This window comes from Bombus flavifrons, chromosome 13, assembly GCF_040668555.2.
Source record: "Bombus flavifrons isolate JBK064 chromosome 13, iyBomFlav1_principal, whole genome shotgun sequence".
Lineage (NCBI taxonomy): Eukaryota > Metazoa > Arthropoda > Insecta > Hymenoptera > Apidae > Bombus > Bombus flavifrons.
This window is the reverse complement of record NC_138454.1, coordinates 4774352-4798736: the sequence shown is the minus strand read 5'-3', so window position 1 is coordinate 4798736 and position 24385 is coordinate 4774352. Positions and strand designations below refer to the sequence as shown.

General features: G+C 37.0%; 2 protein-coding genes across 10 annotated transcripts in view; both read right to left on the bottom strand.

The window, feature by feature from the left end:
* Positions 1-24385, bottom strand: part of Atpalpha (sodium/potassium-transporting ATPase subunit alpha) — a 163451-nt gene that overhangs the window by 8726 nt on the left and 130340 nt on the right. For 3 of the 8 annotated variants that reach the window (XM_069125559.1, XM_069125561.1, XM_069125562.1), the window contains exons 2-7: positions 15331-15411; positions 13555-13680; positions 9746-11471; positions 8854-9090; positions 5235-5536; positions 3757-3851 (exon numbers count right to left, since the gene is read on the bottom strand). In XM_069125559.1, the coding sequence (XP_068981660.1) occupies positions 3757-3851; positions 5235-5536; positions 8854-9090; positions 9746-11471; positions 13555-13680; positions 15331-15411 (2567 nt within the window). Of the gene's footprint in view, positions 1-3756; positions 3852-4857; positions 4953-5234; positions 5537-8853; positions 9091-9745; positions 11472-13554; positions 13681-15330; positions 15412-24385 lie in introns of all 8 variants that reach the window. The other 5 variants (XM_069125563.1, XM_069125565.1, XM_069125566.1 and 2 more) reach the window with 3 other exon arrangements.
* The window catches only part of sro (SDR family oxidoreductase shroud), a 169065-nt gene continuing 144726 nt past the window's right edge, over positions 47-24385 (bottom strand). For both annotated transcript variants that reach the window (XM_069125577.1, XM_069125575.1), the window contains exon 6: positions 47-232. The gene's annotated coding sequence lies outside the window, so the exon portion shown is untranslated. The remainder of the gene's footprint in view (positions 233-24385) is intronic.

Sequence of the window (24385 nt, the reverse complement as noted above, 5' to 3'; positions counted from 1 at the left end):
GAAAAGTAGTATAATGATAGTAGTAGCTATCTTCTTTTTTGTTTAATAATAATAATAATAATAGTAGTAGTAGTAGTAGTAGTAATAGTATTATTTACCGGTAGTAACAGTAAATATGCGTGTGTGGTCGTGATGGCGTTATTATTGTAAATTGTAAAAAAATAGAAACGGTAGTAACAAGAGAAGTGTGATAAACAATCGTGAGAAAGGATTTTATGCGAAAAGATAATGACTATATGGATATGACGGGATCGATATTACGATGATGATCGGAGAAAAAGGGGGTCAACGATAATTGCTAATAATACCGATGATAATGATGACAATGATGCTGATAGATAATAACGATAATAATGATAATAATGAGATAATTAGCAAGGGGATGAATAGTAAATATAATATATATATATATAAATATATATATATAATACGACTATATCGATCTATGTATACAATTATATATAAAATAGAATCGAGACTCAACTAGCTATGACTCTCACAGGCGAACATCGTTGAACAGGAACAACATCTATTATTAAACCTTTCGATAATTTATAAAGAATCTTAACACGTGTTATCGTATACGCACGCTTATCTCTTCCTTCTTTTTATAAAAAGCTACTTTTTTTTATATATAAAAAGATATTTTTAAGATTAAAGCGAGACAAGCAGAGTCGAGAATTTTCATTAAACAACGATTCACCGATACTGAAAGAAACAATCTCCGTGTAACATTAGCATCTTGTGAAACTCTGCTTCAAATTTATTGTTCACCGATCCCTTCGTCGAGTTTCGAAACGAACGTGTTAAGACTTTCTACGACGACCACAGTCGCTCCTTTCAACGAGACTCGCCTTAGACTACTAAGTCTCAAAACTAAGCCCGTCACTTGGTTACAAGATTGGTTACAAGAGAATCGGTCGATGCAGAAGTAGCAACAATCGGAATTGAACTGAGTTGTGGAACTTCTTTAGCCAACATCTTCAATAAACAAAGAACCACATGCGACAACCACGAAATTACGTCATGTTCTGCATCGGATTCTTCCACACGTTTCTCTTCACGAGTATGTAAACTTGTTCACCTTTCCGTCTGCGCATCTCCATTTTCGACTTCAGATCAAAGAAAAGTGAATGACAAGTGTCTTGTAGATAGTAGAGCTGACTTATACGATATCCGAACGTTCAACGACCATCGTCGATGATATTCAGGACCGTTTAATCGGTCGACTGGAAAGAAGGATCGTGTTGTACTTGGGTGGTTGGACGTAGCGATCAAGAATCGAAAAGAAAAAAAAAGAGCCAAGGGAAACGAAAGATCGGTCGTTGATGTTTCAACGAGGCAAAGTAACGACTTTCGCCTGTTGCGTAAAAAGGCAGACGAGGTTGGTTGAGGACGAGATACAGAAGACGATAAGAGCGAAAAAGGAGAGAAGGTTAGAAAATAAAACGTCGGATGAAGCAATGAAATTCAGAAAGTAGGTGAAGTAAACAATTTTACGTAATAAATAATACTATCTAACAAAAAAGGATTCATAGTAATGATAATAATAATGATGATGATGATGGTGTCGTATCGGAACTCGTGGACGACGTGTTGTCTGGTAATTAAAAATATGAATGATCGAATGGAAAAGCGACAAAGTTCGAGGAGATCGATCTGTGCTCCTTTGAATCTCGATACGTCATCACCGATGGAACTGGTTTTTTTTTTTTTTTAGAAGAATAAAACGAAAACGAGGGAGAAAAGAAGAGAAAAGGACTTCCTTGTCCGTGGTGGGCCAAACGTGGCAGACGATCGATGACAGCGACAGAACTTTTTGATAAAAAGGGAGGGTGGCGAGAAGATTAGAGAAAAAGCTGAGCTGGAAAATATGAAGTAGAGAAATAGTATCATAGAGAAAGTGGCAGAGGAAGTGAATAAATAGATAGAGATGGGCTTACCTTTGGCGTTAACGAAATAACACACAAATTACAAGCGAAGATCACCGTTATGGAAGCGACTGCTTGACTGGCAATATTTGTATTTTGTCTTTCTTTTCGTGTTCATTCGAAGGAATGAGGAAAATCTTCGAAAAAGGAAGTTGACTGATTGCTCGTCCTACGATATTTTAACAATTCCAGCAAATACTTTTTCTCTGCAGATGACATTTTATGATAATCGATTTATATCGTACGCAATCTAACGATAATATGGATAACAGATTGTCGATAAAGTTAATTTAACAGACGACAGGCAAAGCTTCTCGTGCGATCTCAATTGAAAGTGTTTCATCGAACAATCGAAATCGAGTAGAATCGGTTAATCGTGGACGAGCAAACGTCACCGATCAAGATTCACAATCCAGCTTTGATAGATAGAGAATATATTAAAAGTTGAGAGTAGATAATAAAGCTCTATAGTGTGTGAATAATACCCAGTCACCAAAATGCCCTCATGTGTTTTTATACCTGCGTGCACCATTCTGTTACCTTGTTCGATCATTCGGTCATTTATCATCTCCTAGCGTGTCTGACAGTCCTTCGACCAAGGCATCGGAACAAATTAAACCCACAGCCTTTAGCGTTTCGACCAACAAACTTACAAAGCGAGGAAACGCAAGTAGGAGAAAAAAGATACGGAAACAAAAGAAAAATATAGAAAATTATATATATATGTATATACGTATATACAAGAACCATGTACCAAAATTTCCTTATGTTCCTGTTTTATCTCAAAATACGCGTTCGTTCACGTGGAAGCTCGAGCGAAAAAGCTTTCTTTGTGACAGAAAAAGCGTTTTAGACAATCCTTCAGACAGTTATGCTTCTCTTCAAATGCGAAACGCAGGATTTTATCCAATTTTTTTTTTTACTTTCTTTCTTTCAATGCGATGCATTTAGTTGAAAAGTGGCATTCACTCGCGAAACAGCAACCGTTTGGTCGTTCACGTAGAAATTCGTTCAACAAACACAGTACAGTTAATAGATTCGACAAACTTTCCACAAAAAAAAAAAAAAAAAAGGGAAAAAGAAACAGAGAATGGAACGTAAGACAAAGAAAAGAAAGTGAAGAACTGAACACGAAGAAAAGAATACAACATCGAACAATTCGTATGCACACGGACAAAAATCAGGCTAGGGATTAATTTGTAACACGAGAATCGTTGTCACCTCGTTCACAGTTCCTCGTGGTCTGCGCGTATGATCGGACAACGAGTTTATACGATTTTTTTTTGTTTGGGCTAGAAACGTGTCGTGATATATCTCAGTGTCGTTATTTGTTTCTTTTTTTCTTCTTTCTTTCTTATAGTGTCCGAGAGTATATACGAGACAGAACTAGCTACTGTACAATAACGATAGGAATAATATAAGAGGTGTAACGACCAATAGATGGGTAATGGAGACTCTTCTGTGACCTGATTCATGAAGTCAAAGTTTCATCGTATTTTCTTAGAAAAGATTTTCAATACTGTGTCACTTATTTCATTCTATTTTCAATTTATTTCGTTCTTTCAATTCTTAAGCAAATTTCATTTAAGAAAAAATTAACGATGTGATAATTCTTGTTAGATATATTTAATCGTATAAATGACTGAAACTTCAAGAATCAAGCAGATCACGTCACCGATTACTCTTTCTGACCATAAAAAGTATCAGTGGTGTAGTAGTAGTAATAGTAGTAAGTAGTAGTTGTAGTAGTAGTTGTAGTAGTAGTAGCAGTAGTAGTAGTTCATTTTTTTTTTGTCAAGACTCGGTTATGTTGTTGATGTGTTACCTTTCGTTAACTAGCTTGTCAGTGAAGGGGTTTCGTGGATGTCGCTTCATAATATCGCTCTCTGCCTCCTCGTAGGCAAGTGAGATGGCTGGCACCTGACGTCATATTATCAACAGGCTCAGTAACAACGCCAATAGTTAGAACAATGATGAGTATCGTTTCTTGCTGACCCGCGATACAAGGATGCTGACTATCCTCACTTTTTTCAGATTCACGGATTCAAAAAGAAATATAAATAAAAAAGAATTGATGCAAAAGAGGAGAACATTCTTTCTCTGTCATTTTCACAAAATTTGTATAGACTCTTTGAGCAATTTTATGTTTGTTGTTACGATTCGTGAGTTTCCCCGAAATACGGTTAGCTTCAAATTGCAATAATTATCTTCTAATTACAACGTGATCAGTCAGCATTCTTGCGACCAGTGAGTATCATACGATGAGAACGCAGAAAAGGTAAGCAAAAAATCAACTGAGAGAACCAAATCGATCGGAGTAATGAGGCAGGAAGTGTGAAGGGATGAAAAAGGATGTACTTCGGGATCAGTTTTCCCCCGGATCATCAATTCGATGATCTTGCAAAATTCCTTCGAGAATTTCTTCTTTTGTATCTGGCTCGTCAGATCGACTCTGCTTTCGCTGGAAAAACTTGATTATATCTGAAAGTACGAGTACCTTGATTCTAAATGAAACCTCTTCTATCTCTAAACTCACATCTAAATATATATAATACAAAACATAATTAAAAGATCTAGTCTCAACACAAATTTATCGAAGTTCGATCAAACAGAAATTAACGCGTCTCAAGATCTCAAACAGGATCAAGATTCTCGTGTTTCAACAATTTAACAGAGAGACAAATTATCTCGTATGTGTAGCGATTTCTCTGCAGACTGGTTTTCGAAAACATGGTCACCTAAATAAAAAGGGTACAATAACTGAAATCGATAAAAACTAGCTTCCACTCGTCAAAAGCATGTTCCTAGATGGTTGATCTGGCGATACTGCGATTACCGGAGCTCTAGCTTGTCCTAAACAATCGCACGAGTCTAACTCGATGTACTTCGAGAAGCTATCTTTCCCGCAAATTGAAAAATGAAAGACCTTTCGTTGACGAGGTTGTCTCGATAAGGATCACGAGGCCTTCTCTTCATGATATCCGATTCTGCATGCTCGTACGCCAAGGATATGGCTGGCACCTGGCAATTCATCGTTTTTAAACACACAATCCGCACGTATGGACTATTCCACGGACGAATGGAATCCATTATTCCAATGATAAATATTCAGACAATTACGTAATGCTGAAAATCTTCGATTAAGAATAGGCGAATGTCAACGACACCTCAATCGATTTCATCGGAATATGAAACTCGTCGAGGAGTCGCCGAATTCGATACGAAATCTTCGCTGTTTGCGTTTCGAGCATGTCTAACATGTGATAGAGATGATCGAAACGCGAATGGTAAAATGCGACTCACCATGTCCGTTCCCAAGTCGATGCAGAGAATAGTGACGGTACCAAGAGGCAGAGGAATATCGCAAAGGATGAACGCCAGGAAAGGTGAGATCTCGGGGATGTTCGAGGTGAGGGTGTACGCGATGGATTTCTTCAGGTTGTCGAAGATCAGTCGACCCTCCTCGACACCGGTCACGATCGAGGCGAAGTTGTCATCGAGCAGAATCATATCGGCTGCTTGCTTGGACACGTCAGAACCAGCGATACCCATGGCTACACCAATGTCGGCCTTCTTCAACGCAGGAGAATCGTTCACACCGTCACCTGGAATTATTTAATAGATCCTAATGCAATTGCAAGTTAATCGAACGCCAAGTTGTATGTGAAATGATTCTGTAGGAATAGGAATATAATGCGAAGATTTTGTTGTTGAGATGAAATGTTACAGATGGTAGGAGTATTTGTAGGTTTCTACGTTGCGTAAAAACTAAGAATTAACAAAAAGAAGTTAGTTTAGAATTTTGCTGTTTTAGGAAAGTGTAGAATGTCAGAAATTTATTGAAACAAGGGAAATGGCATTTGTAGAATTAATTGGAAGAATTAGTAGGAGATTCAGTATAAGTATAACAGTGAGTATGGCAAAGGATTTCAAACGTTTGTTTGTTGCTCATTTAAATAATAATCCACGTATGGCTCAAGAAATTAACCGAGTCTAGTACAGAAGATTATTGTTATATGTATGTGAGGATTCATTAAGATTATTAACAAGTGTAATGTAGAATTTTCCGTATTATAAATCAAAAGAGGATTTGGTCAAGTGCAGCACAGGTAATAAACAAGCTGCAGTTCGCTACAGCAAAGGTAGAGACACATTACATACACGTGAAATCATGTGTTACCGCATTGCATACGATAGCACGTAATATCATAAGTAGGATTTATTTATTATTTTTGTATCACCTTATACGTTGATAACCATTCAATAACACATCGTCTCTTGTGAATAATGGAATGTGGAACCTCAAGCAGATAGCTCTTCCGATTAAGAGGAAGACGGAGAACGTCTGGGAGAATACACCCATTTAGTTAAATAATTAGAAGAACATCCTAGTTGATACAATATGTGTTTCAAAATGACTAAAGACGAATTTGAATTTTTGCATGGTCTAATTGAAAATGATATAAAGAAAAGAGAATAAAAAGTTTCGTAGAAATATAAGCACTCGTGAAAGATTAGCAGTATGTTCAAGGTATACTTATAATAAAATTCAAGGTATTCTTTCATTAATTATTTTCATTAAAATGATTATTGATATTACAGCCAACCATAACGTATATGAAGATTCTGGCTGAAGAATGGGATGCTTGGTCAGGACAGAAATCTTGTTTCTGTTGATTTCGGATCTCTGCTTGTCATATTGTGAATTTGATTTCACTTTACTCGTATCGTGGCAACTGTCCTGTCACTCTTGCCATGCTTCAAAACAACATATGAATTTCTCTTTATTTCACATCTTCTATTACTACTAATGCTATTTATTATTTCTTCCGCCATACTTTTCAACATAGGCTTATGGCATTTATTGCTTTTTGTAATTTCTAATGCTCCTATCCCTTCTGTGTTATCCGTAGAATTTTTTTTCTGATCTGGATTGAACTGATTTGGCTCCCGTCTACATTTTCTATACTGCCCTGATCTTCGTCTGTATCAATCTCATTGTTTCCACTATTTTCCTACTGAATTATATCATTTTCCGACATCTGCGATTCAGGTTCTCCTATGCTACTATGCGTTCTGAAACAAGTTACACTAATATAACAAATATATATATATAAGAATATAAAAAATATAAAATGAGAAAATAAAAAGAAACATTAATACTTATTTTAAAACTTTATCAAGGAAGTAAGGTTTCGTTATGCTTACATTCTGGCACCCAGAAATGACAAAAGAGACGTTATTTGCCTGAACAGTCAATGCTCCCGCGGTATAATTTTCTTAGCAGCTTCGCCGCTTTTCTGCTTCACCGTTTGTTCTGCTTCTTTTCTGCGTATTTGGTTGAAATAATTTCTTTTTTTATTGTAAACTTTTGGCAATTCTCTCCAAACTATAGTTCTCAATTATAAGCTAGGATTCGGTACTGTCAGAGGAATAATAATAGATGTTTGTAATTCTATATGGAAACCTTGAAGCCCAACTGCGATGACTCAGTCAACAAAGGAGTCCTTAAAAAATGTCCTACTAATTCAAAAATTCTGTAATTACAATCATTCCACGGTACTTTTAGTTTTAGTTGATGCTAACTACAAGTTTCCATCATTTTTTGGAAGAAAACTAGAAACTAAACAGCTCAATGTTCCACGAGCATCTCTCCTATTGTGGAGAATGGCGAGGCTCAACTGTATTTCATTGTAGGAAACGATGCATTGATAGCAAATATTATTCGGCAGGGAATGAAGCAAACAGGACTATTAATTGTAGGTCGTCGCGAGTTAGACGAGTTGCAGAAAATGCATTTACTATTTTAACTGTTGGACAGTCTTTAGAAACCAGTTAGAAGCATTGCAGAAGTGGCAGACAAAATTATATTGGTAGCGTGCTGCCTGCATCAAATGTGACAAGTTGGAGCTTGATGTTTTACCGAAATTTTACAACTGCCTGCTTCTCTACAAAGAATATAAGAATATAAATGGGACAAAATTTTACTCAAATAACGTTTCGAATTCGCGAATATTTTCATGAATAATTGGACTCCTCCGATGGCACAGTACCGTGGCAAATAAATATGGTTCGTAGAGGAAGATTAGAAACAAAGGATTAACAAGTTTATAAAACACAATAGCTAACTAGCGTTATTTGAATTCATCTAGATTTTGTTTGTATAAATATGTAGAAATTTTAAATAATTACGATGTTTGTACTTACAAGATATTTTTAACTGATGTATTTTAACTGATTCACAGAGGCGCAGGATTTTTCGTTAAATAACACTGTATGTTTCCTCGCACTTTCTATTAATAATTCCTCCATTGTCTGCCCTGCTCACGGGACATTAAAACTGCCAGACGTCGCGGAATTGATGTCTGCTTTTACACGCGACGATACGCGAAATGCCGTAAACAGCGTGGCGTGACGCTGACTCGTTTCCAACGGATTTAAAACGATGAAAATACACCGGCTCACACTTCTCGAACGTCACGTGAAATAACCCGTTGTTACGTGATTTCACGTGACGCGAAAGTAACGTGTTTCTACCTTAAGAGTCAGTGCACTCCAAAGAACGTAAAGAGGATTATTCAGAGAAATATTATAACGTAAGATCATTCGGTTCAGGTATGAAGTTGTTTGAACTGATTGTTGCGTTCAAACTGACCAAATGGTTTGGTTAATATGTTACGTTCCAACTATCTAATCTATATTTTTATTTATTGTATATTCCTATGATTGGAAAAAGGAATATCTAGCAATGATCATCTATTCATAGACCCGGCAGAGATTGCTTTTGACAATAGAGCCATAGTGGTGGGATTGAATCGTTCGGATTTATGCGAAACAACCATGTTGGATTTGAAACAAACGTTCACAGTGATGCAAAATATTATTCACAGAAAAGGGTAAAGAATAAAATAAAATAGCGTACCAGTTACAGCGACGATAGCACCCATTCGTTGGCAGCCTTCGACGATGATGAGCTTTTGCTGTGGCGAGGTACGGGCGAACACAATTTCGGTGTGGTACCTGAGAATCTCGTCCAGTTGGTCGGAGTTCAGTTCCCTGAGTTCGGTTCCGTGGATAACGGCGGCTTTAGCCTCGCGAGGATTGACTTCGGATACCGGGATATTCAGCCGTTGAGCAATGTCCTCGACGGTCTCGTTACCTGATCAAAAATATCATTTTCAATCTAAGTATTTTCTTCTAAGAAAGCAAGGGTGCTCGGCGCTTCGAACTGATTTTCCAATAAATTTACGTAACTATCCACTCCCTTGGGAAGTGTAGAATCGAAATTACTTATCAGGTTCCTAACAGCTGCTGCGGATTTATGAATATTTTATAAGAAGGGACAGAGTCGAAGGGGAAATTCTCATTTGCATTCTTCTACTTGACTACGCGGTATACCGAAACGATTTGGGAAACGAGGAGATTCGGATGTAAATGTGGCAATTTGATTAAATTTGGTTAAATAGTTTCGGTGGTTACTTTGCTTTAACTAAATTTTCGCTCCTTTCTAAGCGGAAGTAACGCGCAGATATCCAGTTACAGGTTCAACGAGAAAGAAATTGTATTTGCTTTTCATTACTGATGTTTCCACACCATAGTTATCAAACTATTGTTATATAGTATAATCCTTTACAGAAAATCTCCCTTTAAACAGTAGAATCTCCTAATAAAAATCTCCTCGACATAATCTGTAAAAAAACTCACTAAAAACAACTAAATAATTCCAACGGAATCTCCTCGACATAACCAATTGTAAAGGATGGATTAGAACAAAAGCAAATAAATGAAAGAAAGGAACTACCAAGAAAACTGACCTTCAGAGATGATGCCGACAGATTTGGCAATGGCTTTGGCAGTGATCGGATGGTCACCGGTTACCATGATGACCTTGATGCCGGCGGAACGGCACTTGGCGACCGCGTCGGGCACCGCAGCCCTGGGCGGGTCGATCATGGACATCAGGCCCACGAAGCGGAGTCCATCAACCGGGAAGTTGGGGTCGTCGCAATTGAACTTGAAGCCGATCGGGAATTTGTCGGACGGCAGTATGAAGTCGCAGAAACCGAGTACACGTTCACCAAGGCCACCAAGCTCCAAGTAAGCGTTGTTGAACGCCTCCTTCATCTCTTCGTCGAGTACCTTTTCCTTACCACCGATAAAGATAGTCGAGCAACGATCAAGAATTCTTTCTGGCGCACCCTTCATCACGAGAAGATGTCGAGGATCGTCTGGGTTGTCCGATTCGTGGATAGAAACTTGATACTTGTTGGTAGAGTTGAATGGAATCTCACAGACTTTCTTGTTGCGTTTCCTAATGCCCATAACGTCACCAAGAGCAAGTTCCATACATTTCAACAGAGCAGCTTCCGAAGCATCGCCGTTCACTTCTCTCTTCAGGATAGGCTTGTCTTCCTGACCACCTTTGAATTCGGCACGGTTGCACAGAGTAGCAATTTTCGCCAGAGCTTTGAATCCAGGGCTGGTACGATCGTATTGAAGTCCAGACTGATCCTCCGTCGTGTCAGCTTCGATGATCTGATTGTCGAACCACATGTGAGCAACGGTCATACGATTCTGCGTGAGTGTGCCAGTCTTGTCCGAGCAGATGGTCGATGTCGAGCCCAAGGTTTCCACTGCCTCCAAGTTCTTAACCAAGCAATTCTTCGACGCCATACGTTTGGCGGTCAATGTCAAGCATACGGTCACGGTCGCTAGCAAACCCTCCGGTACGTTAGCCACAATAATACCAATCAAGAAGATAACAGCGTCGAGCCAATGGTAACCAAGAATGAAGGCGATAAGGAAGAACGTAATACCAAGGAATACAGCTACGCCAGTGATCAAATGGATGAAATGGTGGATCTCCTTAGCGATCGGAGTTTCGCCGGTGTCAAGGCCGGACGCTAAACCAGCAATCCTTCCCATTACAGTTTGATCACCACAGCAGATCACAACACCCTTTGCGGTTCCTTCAACGGCATTCGTCGAGAAGAATGCAAGATTTTTCGTTTCTAATGGATTTTCGTTCGTGAACTCTGGAGACCTGGACTGCGGCTCGGATTCACCGGTCAGAGAGCTGTTGTCCACCTTGAAGCCCCTCGATTCGATGATACGGATATCGGCCGGGATACGATCGCCGAATTTAACATCCACGACGTCTCCAAGTACCAGTTCTTCCGCTTTCAATGTCAGTTTCTCGCCTTCCCTAATTACAGTCGCGATCTGTGGTACCATGTTCTTGAACGATTCCATGATCTTGCTGGATTTACTCTCCTGGTAATACGAGAATATGCCTGTAACTATGACCACCGCCGCTAACACGATACCCAGGTACAGATTGTCGTCATTTGGATCCTCGCTGGTCGTTGCTTGAATCGAGTACGCGATGAAGCAAAGGATCGCGCCGATCCACAACAGTAACGCGAAACCACCGAACAGATTTTTACAGAATTTGACCCATTCGGGCGTTTGTTTCGGTGGGGTCAGCGAGTTTGGACCGTCCCTTTCTAAATTCTCTTTTGCCTTCGCATGGCTGAGGCCCTGAAACAAAAATAGTTTATCGTTAGTTCATCATGTTTGTAGCATTATGTTCGATTTGTTAGAGCATTTCTTTGGTAAAGTTTGAGGTCTATTGCGATTTATAATTGTTGCCAAATCGACGCAGTGTTATGATAGTTTGGATATTAAGTTCTCAAATATTGTGTGGATTATGAAGTTTGACCTTTATTTTGGATTAGATTGCGATGCTCTGTAACTTCTTTCTATTTATTGGTTATATAGTTCTTACTCTGTATAAAACGAGTACAAGTACCGTTTACAGTTAGCATTCGGTCACTCTTTGATTATAGTCGTTCAAATTCTAATATTAACCCAATAGTTATATAGTACTTTTAACGTAAAATTATAAGAATCTGAATGATCAATCTTTATTGATATCCAAACTATTAATCGTTTTAGCAACATCTATCTATTCGAACTCTCAATATTCCTCGAACATCTATTTTGTTCTTTGAACGAACATCATGGACCAACATCATTTCCAAATTAATGTGGATAATCATAACGGTAGCAAGGACCGGAGAAATAATCATTGAAACCATTCTTCATTATCGTACACAAAATCATTGTACGCAATGATTATATCCAGGATGGTATTAATTATTTGGACAAATCAATAACAGACTACATGCTCTCCAATCAGAAATTTTAACGAAGAGTTAGATAATTTTAGTAGATATTGAAATTTTGCTATAGCGATATATTAACACATATATGTACTATTTTTTTCTTTTTAATTTTTCAATCAACCCATTCACGTCTTGTGTTAACGATTGCAACGCGTTCCACAATTATCGGCCTCGCTAAATAAGGGACATCAGGAATTTCGTGTCAGCGATGATACTCGAGAGCTTTAAATAACCCGATCGATCGAGGCGCGCGACTCGGTCGCAGAGAAAGAAAGAAAGAGAACTCGGCTCGCGTCAGCACCAAGTAATTATTCTAAACTGGAGCGCGATTCCAACGATTTTCTTTTTTTAAATTATTTCACTTTATCATATTTTTTTTTACAATATTTCATGAGAAGCAAAGATCGACTCTTTCAAATTGCACACATGTAACGTTACACCTTAAATACGATTCAAAGCCAACATTCACAAAGTTCTCTAAATTGGTTAGAAGAACGCGATTCCAAGGATTTTTTTTTAAATTTATTTGACTCTTTCACATTTTTTTTTAAATAATATTTCATGAGAAGCAGAGATCGACTCTTTCAAATTGCACACATGTAACGTTACACCTTAAATACGATTCAAAGCCAACATTCACAAAGTTCTCTAAATTGGTTAGAAGAACGTGATTCCAAGGATTTTTTTTTAAATCATTTCACTTTTTCGTATTTTTTTTTACAATATTTTATGAGAAGCAAAGATCGACTCTTTCAAATTGCACACATGTAACGTTACACCTCAAATACGATTCAGTGTAAATACTCACAAAATTCTCTAAATTGGTTAAAAGAACGCGATTCCAAGGATTTCTTTTTTAATTTATTTGACTCTCACATTTGTTTAATAATATTTTATGAGAAGCAAAGATCGACTCTTTCAAATTGCATACATGTAACGTTACACCTCAAATACGATTCAAAGCAAACACTCACAAAGTTCTCTAAATTGGCTAGAAGAATTCCATTCCAAGGATTTTTTTTTTTAATTCATTTGACTCTCACATTTTTTTTTAAATAATATTTCATGAGAAGCAAAGATCGACTCTTTCAAATTCCACACATGTAACGTTACATAGATCTCAAGTGCGATTCAAAGTAAACAGCCCTAAAATTTTCTCTGCCTCGGTTGAAGTTCTGAATAAATTTTCGAATTAAAATATTGATCGTTAGAACATTCAATTTTCTAAAGTCCATGGAGATTTTTATTTAACCAAACGACCGATGTATTGCTTTTCATTAGAGCTGGTCTTGACCTTTTTTTTTTATGCAAACTATCAGAGAATGATTTCAAATAGGTTTCTGTTATAAGTCATTGATAAACAAAATTTTTTTTCGGAGAGGAAAAAGAAAGAGAAGATTTAGTCGCGAAAGGGTTAAGAATGTGAATATACTTACGTTTTCGGGGTGCGTCTGAAATCTCTGATACAGTTCCTCGGGTGTAATTTTGTGGAAGTCAATGTCCAGCTCCTGTTTCAGGTCCTCTAAATTGTCCGTTCTCCGCTTTGGATTCTTCCGCCGCGACTGTTTTGCAAAAATAACATAGAACAGATTAATCAAAGGTGAAAGTGAGTTAGCGAGATATTAGGAGAAGCCCGTTTTATTTTCTCAAGTTTGGTGCTACGTTGAATCTAGGTGAACGCTATTAGCAATTGAGAGTAAAGCCAGTTTCTTAAGCTTGAAGTTATAAATACTTTGTTTAATATCCTACAATAAAAATAGGTTGGGAATATTATTTTTAACGAAGATGGTAAAAATATCGATTTTTTTTTGTATGAAAGAATTATGAGGAAAATATCAAGAGAATACTTAATGCGTTAATTAACATTTCTGAGATTAGTTTAAGTTCCTAAAATAAATGTTCGAGTTAGAATATTGATATTTCACATTGATGATTTAACATTTAATTCTTTAAATCTCATAATACATTCATCAAATTAGTTAAAGCTTTCAGAATAAGTTTCTAACTAGAGAAATCAGAAAATCTTTAAATATTTCAAAACTATTTTATTTCAAAATTATGATAATACCACGATCTTCGTTAAAAGGAGAGTGTCCTTATCAAAGTATAAGGATCACCCTAAGAACACCCTTCACCATACAAAATTACTTTTCATTCCAACACCACTTCGCATAAGAAATATTTACAATACAATCTTTCAGATACAATAATTAATCGTATGATCGTTAATTACAAGATGTTTCGTTTCCACGATCATACAGAATCGTCAGGGGACCAGTTTCAACCCTTCATCCCTGATATCAGTCAATTGTCTTAAATAGAGTCATTAAGATCCAGAAAGTAGGCGACAGACGAAATCCCAAAGAGAATATTCCTCAGCCACGAATCGTAATGTCACAGTAATATATAAATATATATATTAATTGTTAAATGGTACAAATTAATTATATACATTGTGTTAGTAGTCAGTGTCATAGCGAGTATTAAGTAATACTGTGCAGAATACAGTAATATTCAAAAATCTCCAGCTCTATAGATTTCTCATCTTATATTCGAAAATCGACATGTTAAACAAATTTCAATTAAATTTTAACTAATACCATGTGATCGTATAACAACTTGTCGTACCATTTTCTTTTACCTACTACAGCTTTCTACCGATATTAGTTAAAATTTTCTTAGAACGTGTCGTATCACTCTTGCGATATAAAGCATGAAAGACCGTGTATAGCAGCTGAAAACTTTTGTACACCAATGTATATAAAAAAAAATGCGTTAGTACCAATCACCATAGAGAAAAGAAGACTCCTCCCTTCGCAGAGGAACAGAGCAGAGACATTGATAAAAGTGTCTCGTTCGAAAAAGAATAGAAAGAGCAAAGATATGAAAGAGGTTTTAGAAGAAATTCTATGAAAGAATATTACGGAAAATTGTGTCGCGGATCTCCTATGATTGTTAGAGTAGAATGACGAGGAAAATGGTTAGTTGAGAACGTCGAGGAAGAGAAACCAAAGAGAAGCCACACGACAGAAGTGACGGAGCATCTTTTGCAGAGAGAATTCCGAAGATTCGCGGAGAGAAAGAGAGTGATTGCGATAGGAACGAGGACAGAATTGAAAGATTCGTCGTCGATGAAGCAAGCACCGGCGAAAATTGCCGGCGTAACACAAAAATGGAGAGCCACCGCGGACCGGAAGTCACGCAGTGAATACCTTGTACATCCCGTCGGCTGTTTTGTTGTCGTCGCGTATTTTCGGTAGCGTTGCGACCCTGTACGAGTCTGAGCGGCCATGCTGTAAAAAATGAGATGATAAAAAAAACATGAGATGAGAGCGAACGAAAAAAAATAAGGGAGAAAATTAACAGAGAAATAAAAATCGATGTTATACAATGACAAGTGAAAGATTCAATTAAACAAATAAATACTGCCATGACTCTTTGGTTGTGTCCAGTGTTCCTTGGTTCACGTGGCTGTAAAACTTCCTTTCGAACGTCTAACGCGCTTGAAAGAGCGAAATATTCAAGGACAATGAAAAATATATATATTGGAAGGGAAGAAATATAAATTGAATAAAATTCATGGTACAAGAAGCGCGGATTAATCGTTTCACTTTCGATTTTTAATTAAACGACACTTGAGAATTTTCTAATTTCGCGTAATTTAATTGAACGCGATCCTTTAACACTAAGCACTCTCTAATTTTACGGTAAACTTCAATTGCAAGCCCCAACATTCCATCTTCCTTTGAAGCTTCGAAGCTTTGATGCGTCCAGTTTCTTATTTCTACGATCGTTTAACAGTTCTTAGAATAATATTTTCTAAAAATAAACCGAATATCCCAGTGGACGACTTTTGGTTCTATATTGCGTTTAGATCGCACGACCGGCGAAGTCGGCCATGAGAACATGCAGAAGCGCAACGTGTTAGGCTTTTGGAAACACGTGGGCACAGTGGGCAGCGTGAATCGATTGCACGAGGCCACGGTGCAGCCGCGAGCCTAATTTTCAAGAGCGACCTCGGCTGGCTGGTGTTTGAGTAACGACTACTTCCGGTACCGGTTTAACGAAGGCGTGTCACTGAAAATCGTCCGGTTCCCGGATCGTTTCGATCCTTGAACGAATAACTCGCGATGTAAATCACGATTTCTATTGTGAAGGACGCTATTGTTCATCCGTTCGACGTCCATCGATGTTTTTCTTGTACAGTTTTATAAACTGAAGGACGACGCTGAATCGACGAGTCTTGCGACTATTATACTGATTTGTTAATCGAGTCATGAATGAAAAGTAAATCGATCTTTATTCTTCCATACATAGGTAAATACGATATAATTTATTTTCATTCGAGATAAAACGATATATCGGAGTAGGAGAAGTAGAAAATCACGTTTACGTAAATTTGAAAACATCCAATTCGAAGTTTCACATTCATTCGTTAATTCTTCGCGAATTCGTTAGTTTTCGGGAAGATGAAATCTGCATGCGTTTTCATAAATAAATCAAATTCCACGTATTAAGTGCATTCTGTTTTCGCAGTTTTTCGTTAATTGTTGAAAATAACGACAGTTCGATTGTTACGTATGAAGCTTTATTCGTTTTAATCGAAATATCAAAGGGAAACGTATACATCGATATGTTGTGTAATAAAAATTACCAGCATATTTATATAAAATTATTACATACGTTTATGAAAGCATCGAATTGAATGGTGCAGCGTGTTCGTAAAGTATTTGATAATTGAAATATTTCTATTAAAAGTAATATCAAGTTTGCGATAAATTGAGAACGAATGAAGTGAAGAATAAAGTTCCTTTCGATCTACCGAATAAACGCAAACGATTCCTGTTATTTTCCCGTGTCTTGGGTATTTAAATCGAAGGGTGTGGTTTTATGGAGGTGAACGACTTTAGGGAAACATTCGAGGACCATTTGCAGAAGAATGTTTGCCATGATATCTGCCCGTGAATTGGCGTAATCTCGTTTTCTCGAATGTTTGAGCGCATACAAATGACGTACTCTAACGCGGGCATCGATAAAACGTTTCACAAAGGGATGGTATTTCTATGGTTCAAGCCTTAGAAAGTAGACGACAGATCAGAAATTCGTAAGGGTCGCACCCCTAGTCTTTCGACAAAGAAAATACTGAAACGTGATTGATCGATTGACCAACAATTACTACTACTCATACTCACAAACATAAAAATAAGTGAATTCTTTGATATTTAGTTTTGCTCTTTATACTGTTAGACAAAATTCCGCATCTCGATCGTTAGTTTTGTATACTAATCCTTAACTTTCTGTATTTGGTCTTAACCCTGTATTTTAATTTCCAATTTTCTGCATTTTTAGTTCTATATTCTCGTTTTAAATTTTCTATTCTCTTATATTTGTACTTTGATTGGTGATTTCTCGTACCTTAATTTTGCATTTTAATTCTTAATTTGTTGTGCGAAAAGTGCCTTTCTTTTACAGACACGTCTGTTACAACGATGCATCTTTATACAAACATGAAACCTAATCTGTCGAACGTTGTGATCTTTATTTTGACAGAACAAAATGGATCATAATTCGACAAAATAATATAAAACGGAAAATATTGTATATTTATTATTTCCTTATAAAACGAAAGAAACTTTTCGGACGACCTAATATATTCTAATATTTAATTCTGCGTACCCTGAATTTCGCATTTTAATTCTTCGTGTCCTGCATTTTTAATTTCGCTTTTATTAATTTCACTGTTTAATTTTGTATTCTAATTTTCAATTTTCTGCATTTTAATCCTGCGCTCTCTAGTTCCCAGTCTTTTTTCTATCTTTAGTTCTGTACGTCTGCTTATTTATTTTGACAACATTATATGTATATATATATATATATATATATATATATATATATATATATATATCGGGGGTTGGAAAAAAACTGCGAACAGGGAACTGCGTAAAGTTTCGCGAGATACATCGGACAGGATGGCTCTACGCGCCGTGTATCGATCGGACGGTGCATGTGCGCGCGCGATGCGATAATTGTCACTCGTTGCAGGAGAAGATTTTGCCTAGCCGCAGTGCAGTAAATTGTCTCGACCTCTCGTCGACTCGGAACGGTGATTGCAATACCGAACGTGTCGCGGAAATAAGCGAAATAGATTGGCGCGTAGCCAGTGGTTCTCGACGCTCGCAGAATCCTGTTCGAGTCGGTCGATAGATCGTGAGTCAAATCGAAAATGTTTTTCCTACGGTCGGTTCCTGTTAGATTTAAAAACACATAACAGAAACAACCAACTATCATCGTATGAAAGTTATGAAAATCCTTGAATCTCTGAAAATTCCATAGCACCATCTTCTGATCCAACCACTTCGATCTTTCTCGAATCTTCTCAATCTCTAAACACAACTTCATCTTTCTTGCAATCTGAATGCCACGGTTGGAGGTAAAAATAAGCGAAGAAAAATAGTAGAAACAGTTATCGCAAAAACGTAAATGATAATTTCAACTATTTCCCGTAAATAATCTACGCGGACACTATGAGGATTGGCGGATTTTTCTGTGCTTATGGGAAACTCGAAAGCGCAAGAAAGCGAGCAAAAATAATTTAGAAAAATGTACGAAATATCCAAAGCAGCTGATAGTCCTTGCAATATTATTTAGTAGACAAAACAATGTGCTATACTTCCATTTCTTTCTAATCGCATTCATAAAATCGCGTATTTGTACAAAAATACGCACTCCACTAAGCGTATACGTATTCGTTAAATTAACTCGAGCGTTTTATCGATTCTTGTTTCTACTATCTGTCTATTTATCTTTCTTCCCTACCGTATAAGTAAGCTGAAAGATACCGGAAGATCGATTTTACGTTATCAATTCCCATATTACTAGCACTGTTGGCGAAAAAGGAAGGGAAGAACTGCGAGGAAACGTGGTCGAAAAACAGGACGGATCGGAGGCGAGCGGACGTAGTTGGTGACGAATGCTCAGCCTCTCTCTATTGATCCAAATGATACAGACACAAAGGTACGCGGCGGCTGTTCGTCAACGATTTTAACGAGCGGTGTGTGTCGACGGCAACTCTCGTTCCGTCGAAATAAATTGCCAGCGGCGTGCACTGTCATGCCCTCCTGATCCTCTCTATGACCGATATTTTAATGGCTCGCTTCAACAGGATTTTAGTTTCGAGCCATGCTTGCCCTTCCACGGTTAAATGTCCCGTGAACTCTGACACGAGTTTCTGTACACATTGTTACAGGCTCGTGAAACATAACTTTTATCAAACATACGAAAAATGTGAAAAATACATATTAGCTTGTCCGAAAAGTTTCTTTCGTTTTGTAAGATGATAATAAATGAACAATAATTTCTGTTTTATATTATTTTATTGAATTAGGTATGATCCATTTCGTCATATTTCTATTATTATGTTTGTGCATAATTCAATAAACTGATATAAAACAAAACACGTTGTACGTCTATTATTTCCTTATAAAACGAAAGTAACTTTTCGAACAACCTAATATATACGCGTATGGGTTACTTATAGAAAAGGTTGCAAGTGATTCTGTGTAACCGTAGTTTATCGCGGCGGTTGATTTTGTGAGCATCAGCGCGTCAGTGATAGATAGAGTTTGCGGATCCCTATATATTCATGGGAATGTGAGAAAGTGCAAAATTGCACAGAATGTACATAATATGGAGACGTATATGAAATATTCAAAGTATTAGACTGTCCAAAAAGTGTTTTTATTTTACAGACACGTCTGTTACAACGATGCATCTTTACACAAACATGAAACCTAATCTGTCGAACGTTAAGATCTTTATTTTGACAGAACAAAATGGATCATAATTCGATAAAATAATATAAAACGAAAAATGTTGTGCATCCATTATTTCCTTATAAAACGAAAGAAACTTTTCGAACGACCTAATACGTACAGCTTTTTATAATGTCCGATATAACTTTCTACGAAGGTTATATCTTTTTTTTTTTAATTATATTCGCAATAATATGAATTTGCATAAAGATACACAGTGTAACGATGAATATACGACAAGCGGAAGTCTTAAATCAATGTGTTTACTGGAATATTGTACGTGTTTGCGGTTTCTTTGTGTCGTCGATAGAAATCAGAGTTAAATCTCTTTTGAAGAGTGGTTGAGGAGTAGCCAAGATTTTTATGAGTTTCAAGATAAACAATTTTCCATTGAAAAGTATTTTCCTATACGACGATGTTGTTCATTGGGATTCTTGTTTATTACTGACATTTATTTACGCAATGCTCATGTTTATTTTCCTACCATCTAATATTTTGATATTGTAAGTTCCTGGTTTTTTTCTCCAATCTTCTCTTCGATCTCCGGTCTGTGGTAATTAAAGATACCTTTAAGGTTAATTGTTTATAAGAAAAGACCGATCTCTATTCTTTTGCTCGACACTGTAATGATTTTACCAGTAGTGTAAGATATACGCGTTGAGATGTTGAAGGTCTAAAAGATTAAAGGTTTGTGAATATTGGAGATGATTGAAGCGCATGCCACGTGTCTGACCTTACGAGGCCTGATTCTACTTATCTTCAAGAAGCACATTTCCGTTCACCGTCACAACGTTCCATGAATCTGTCCCTGTCCCTTGAGAGTATCCTATCGTATCTCTTATTAATAATGTCAGTTACGCTTGTCAATATTGTCATGCATGTCTAATGCAAAGCTAATCGTCGATAGCTAACAATCATCCGTTTCATCTAATCAAAGCTCCATGCTCGATAACTTCACGTTGATGTCTATTCTCAGATATAACTCAGTGTTGGCTAAATCATTGTGCTCCAAATGTCCAACGTCTACTGTCAAATATATTTACTGTCCACTACATATTCGCTTCGTAAAGAGAAAAGAAATATTGACGACATAGAAATACAACGTCATTGTTGATTCTTCCATCAATTAGAAGATTACAGAAGAATCTTATATCTTATTATAACTTATGCCCACGTATGTTCTTTTAAGAAGAATAAAAACATTTTTATTTTTTAATTAATTGCAAGTAATTTCTAGAAAGAGGTACTTTTAGAAGAAACTTTAATTTGTTTCAGCCTTTGCAAATACGTACAACGATATATTTGTAACATATGTAAATTGCAAGCAAATTGTTTATCCAATTCAAAATATCAGTAACCTACATTATAGATGATCTTTCCCGCTAATTTCACACTCAATGATCCAGACGAGAAAATAGAAACTAAGCTTCCAGATGAAGAATTAGGCGAAGAAAACTAATCTTCAGCTATATCCTCGTAAACATAGAAAGTAATTTAACTCCAAACATCTACATAATCCACAACTAACTCAGCCTTGTATGTAATTAGATAAGTAGATATTACGTAATAATTAACGATAATCAAGTATATCACAATAAAATTCATACATCTTTTCCAAAACTTCAACCATATTAATTTTTACTTTTCAACACAAAAGGGTCAAGCAAACATTTTGCCAAATTATCGTCAGCCTGACCGAGCCATCGACGACGATAACGACGCACAATTTTCTATATGGCCCTGTACCATGCCTCTACATGTGTAGACATTTGTATTCCATGTATGTGTGTTTCACACCATGGCGGAGGTGCGTACGTAACGAAATTGCATAATCGAGCTTCCTCAATGACGGGAACGCCGTGTGACGATCAACGAGAGATAATAACGTCGCGGAGGAGAATTGTCGCGTTTACGCTCGCGAGCGCGTCGCGTCGGTGCGCGCGTAACAAAATTACGCTTTTTACGAGCGGTAAATGACGCTGGGCCCTGACTTGTACGCTTGGCCCCGACTTCTTCTACACGCTTGGCATTTTTATCTAATCGTGAACGCATTCCAACGAATACGTCGGCTGACGTATTTAATTCAGCCACACACTGCAATATTAAATTACATGCCACGAATTATTCAGCCGGTTAACATAGCCAGACTTGAGACTATAAATTTCTCGCGGATCGTTGTCGCATTTTTACGTGCAAATCTCTTCATTCAAATCTTCGTCGTTCCTTCCTTTTCCTCTCTGCCCCTCCGAGAGGCTCTTATAGATCTTTTGGTCGCGTGTCGAAGGACAGCGATCTCAAATTTGTTAATTTCGACGATAAAGAAAATAAAGTGAGATCCTGTTTGCTCGAATATCCGCCTCTTCCTGTTTCCTCCTTTCGTTGAATAAGAAATGATTGGTTTTTCAAGGGACGTTTATATCTGTCGCAGTTAGAAGCTTCTGCACAGCGTGGAAGTCTATCAAAGTCTGCTGATTTATATCTTTCTATAGTATCGAAGGTTATACCGATTATTTCCAATATGTTTAATAATATGCTGCAATAATATTTACAGACAGTTATGTCACCACGAATGTTTACTATGATCTGCGATATACCGATTGATCACGTGGACACGAGGAAACATTTGATATCCAGATAATATCGCGCGGTTTTATATAGCTTTAATTAACGTATCTGAGGAATAAATCAGCGACTATCGTCTCACAGAATGATTCATAAATTAGCCGTCAACTACCCAAAGAGTCCTCAACTACTTGTAAAACATTCATCAAACTCTATCACGTAAAATAATCCCTCTCGAAATATCAAAATTCTCTGGAAAGTCAGGACTCAACTTAAAGCAAGCTAAATGAAAGAAATGCTAGATTAGACCCAGCTATTTAGACGAAGCGAAGGAATCGTGGCAAAAATAACAACTCGAATAGAATGTTGATCTTTAAAAAATCCTTAAAAAATACCCGCGATAGGAGATAACGAACCAGTGAACACTGAAATATCAAAAATCTTCACCGGTCTCGAATCTAATTGAGAGCAAATTAAATGAAACGAATCGAAATCAAATGATTTTGAGGAAATTCACGGAACACCCGACAAAGATAGAGATTTCAAATTAAAAATTTCTCAACGCACACGTACGCTCGAAAATAGTCATTGAGATAGAACTGCGCTAACGAGGACAAGCGATTACCTGGTCCGAAGCGCAGAAACAGCCGGATCGATGAAGGTAAAAAAATTGGGATTTAAATGGTCCCGTAGCATCCATGAAAATCCTAATCGATGTACAAACGTTCGACGTAGATCGATCTAATCCGCAGGCTACGATAAAGTTCGCAGAATGCGAATGCTGATCGACCTTATACAAATTGCTGATCGTTAGCAAATGCGCGCGAGCACGCACTTTCCGGACCAGTCGTATACATAACGAGAGAGATTAGCGCGTAGGGACCGGAAGTGGTTGTCGAGCAGGAAAGCGTCGCGATAAAAGACACGATGAATCGACTCGTAATATTCCAATAGATGGATGTTTGAAGCTGAAGTAAATTGAATCGTTATTCATTTTTTTTATATTGTTGTAAGATCGCATCTCGCTGTGGCTGTGTTGAAAAAAGAAGCTATGACGGATGTAGAGAATTTGATGTAAATGTGATGCATTTATTATTCTATTATTGTTTTATTACTATTATTTCAAAGTTATAATTATCACTAATCTTCTGTTACACGGTTGCATTTCATTTTTGACACGTTAAAACAACTACGTTCAATGTACAGAATTTACTGTGACAGTGATGCATTTATTATGCTGTCATTATTATTTACTAGACATCGCAAGGTTACATCTCATTCTTGACGCGATAAAAAGAAGCTACGAACGATGCACGGAATTTTATGTAACAACGACGAATTTATTTTATCATACGATTTATTAATTTGTACAATTTGATTTAAATAATGTAATAATTAATATTCTGATAAATCTACTGTCGCTTCGAGTGTCATTTTCGTGGCTGTTTTCAAAACTTAGCGAGTTATTGCCTCTGTAATTGTATGTAGTGTCCCCTGAAAGCCTGTTCTTGGAACAATATTATGGTAATTGAAATGGTCATAGTCTTTGACTAATGCAAAGTAACAAATAAAATTGTATCAAAATAATTTAGTGGAAGCTCACGTTTTTATGAAATAAATTTCTTTTAAGCAATTTACAAAAAGAAAAATGCAAATATTCTATCGTAATTTTAGTGACGCTTTAAATTTTCTCGCAGTGTAGGATACGTTGAAGATAATTGTGTGCAGTTGGAAAGTTCGTACATGGTATGTTGGACGTTGTCTGTACAGCAGTCTATTATGTTGTGGTCATTAGTTGGAATATATAGGCTAAGCGAACAGTGGAGCTCTGCAGGGCTCCCAAATGATTATCTATCCGAGCTTCGAACACATTTAGTGTACATAGATCAACGAG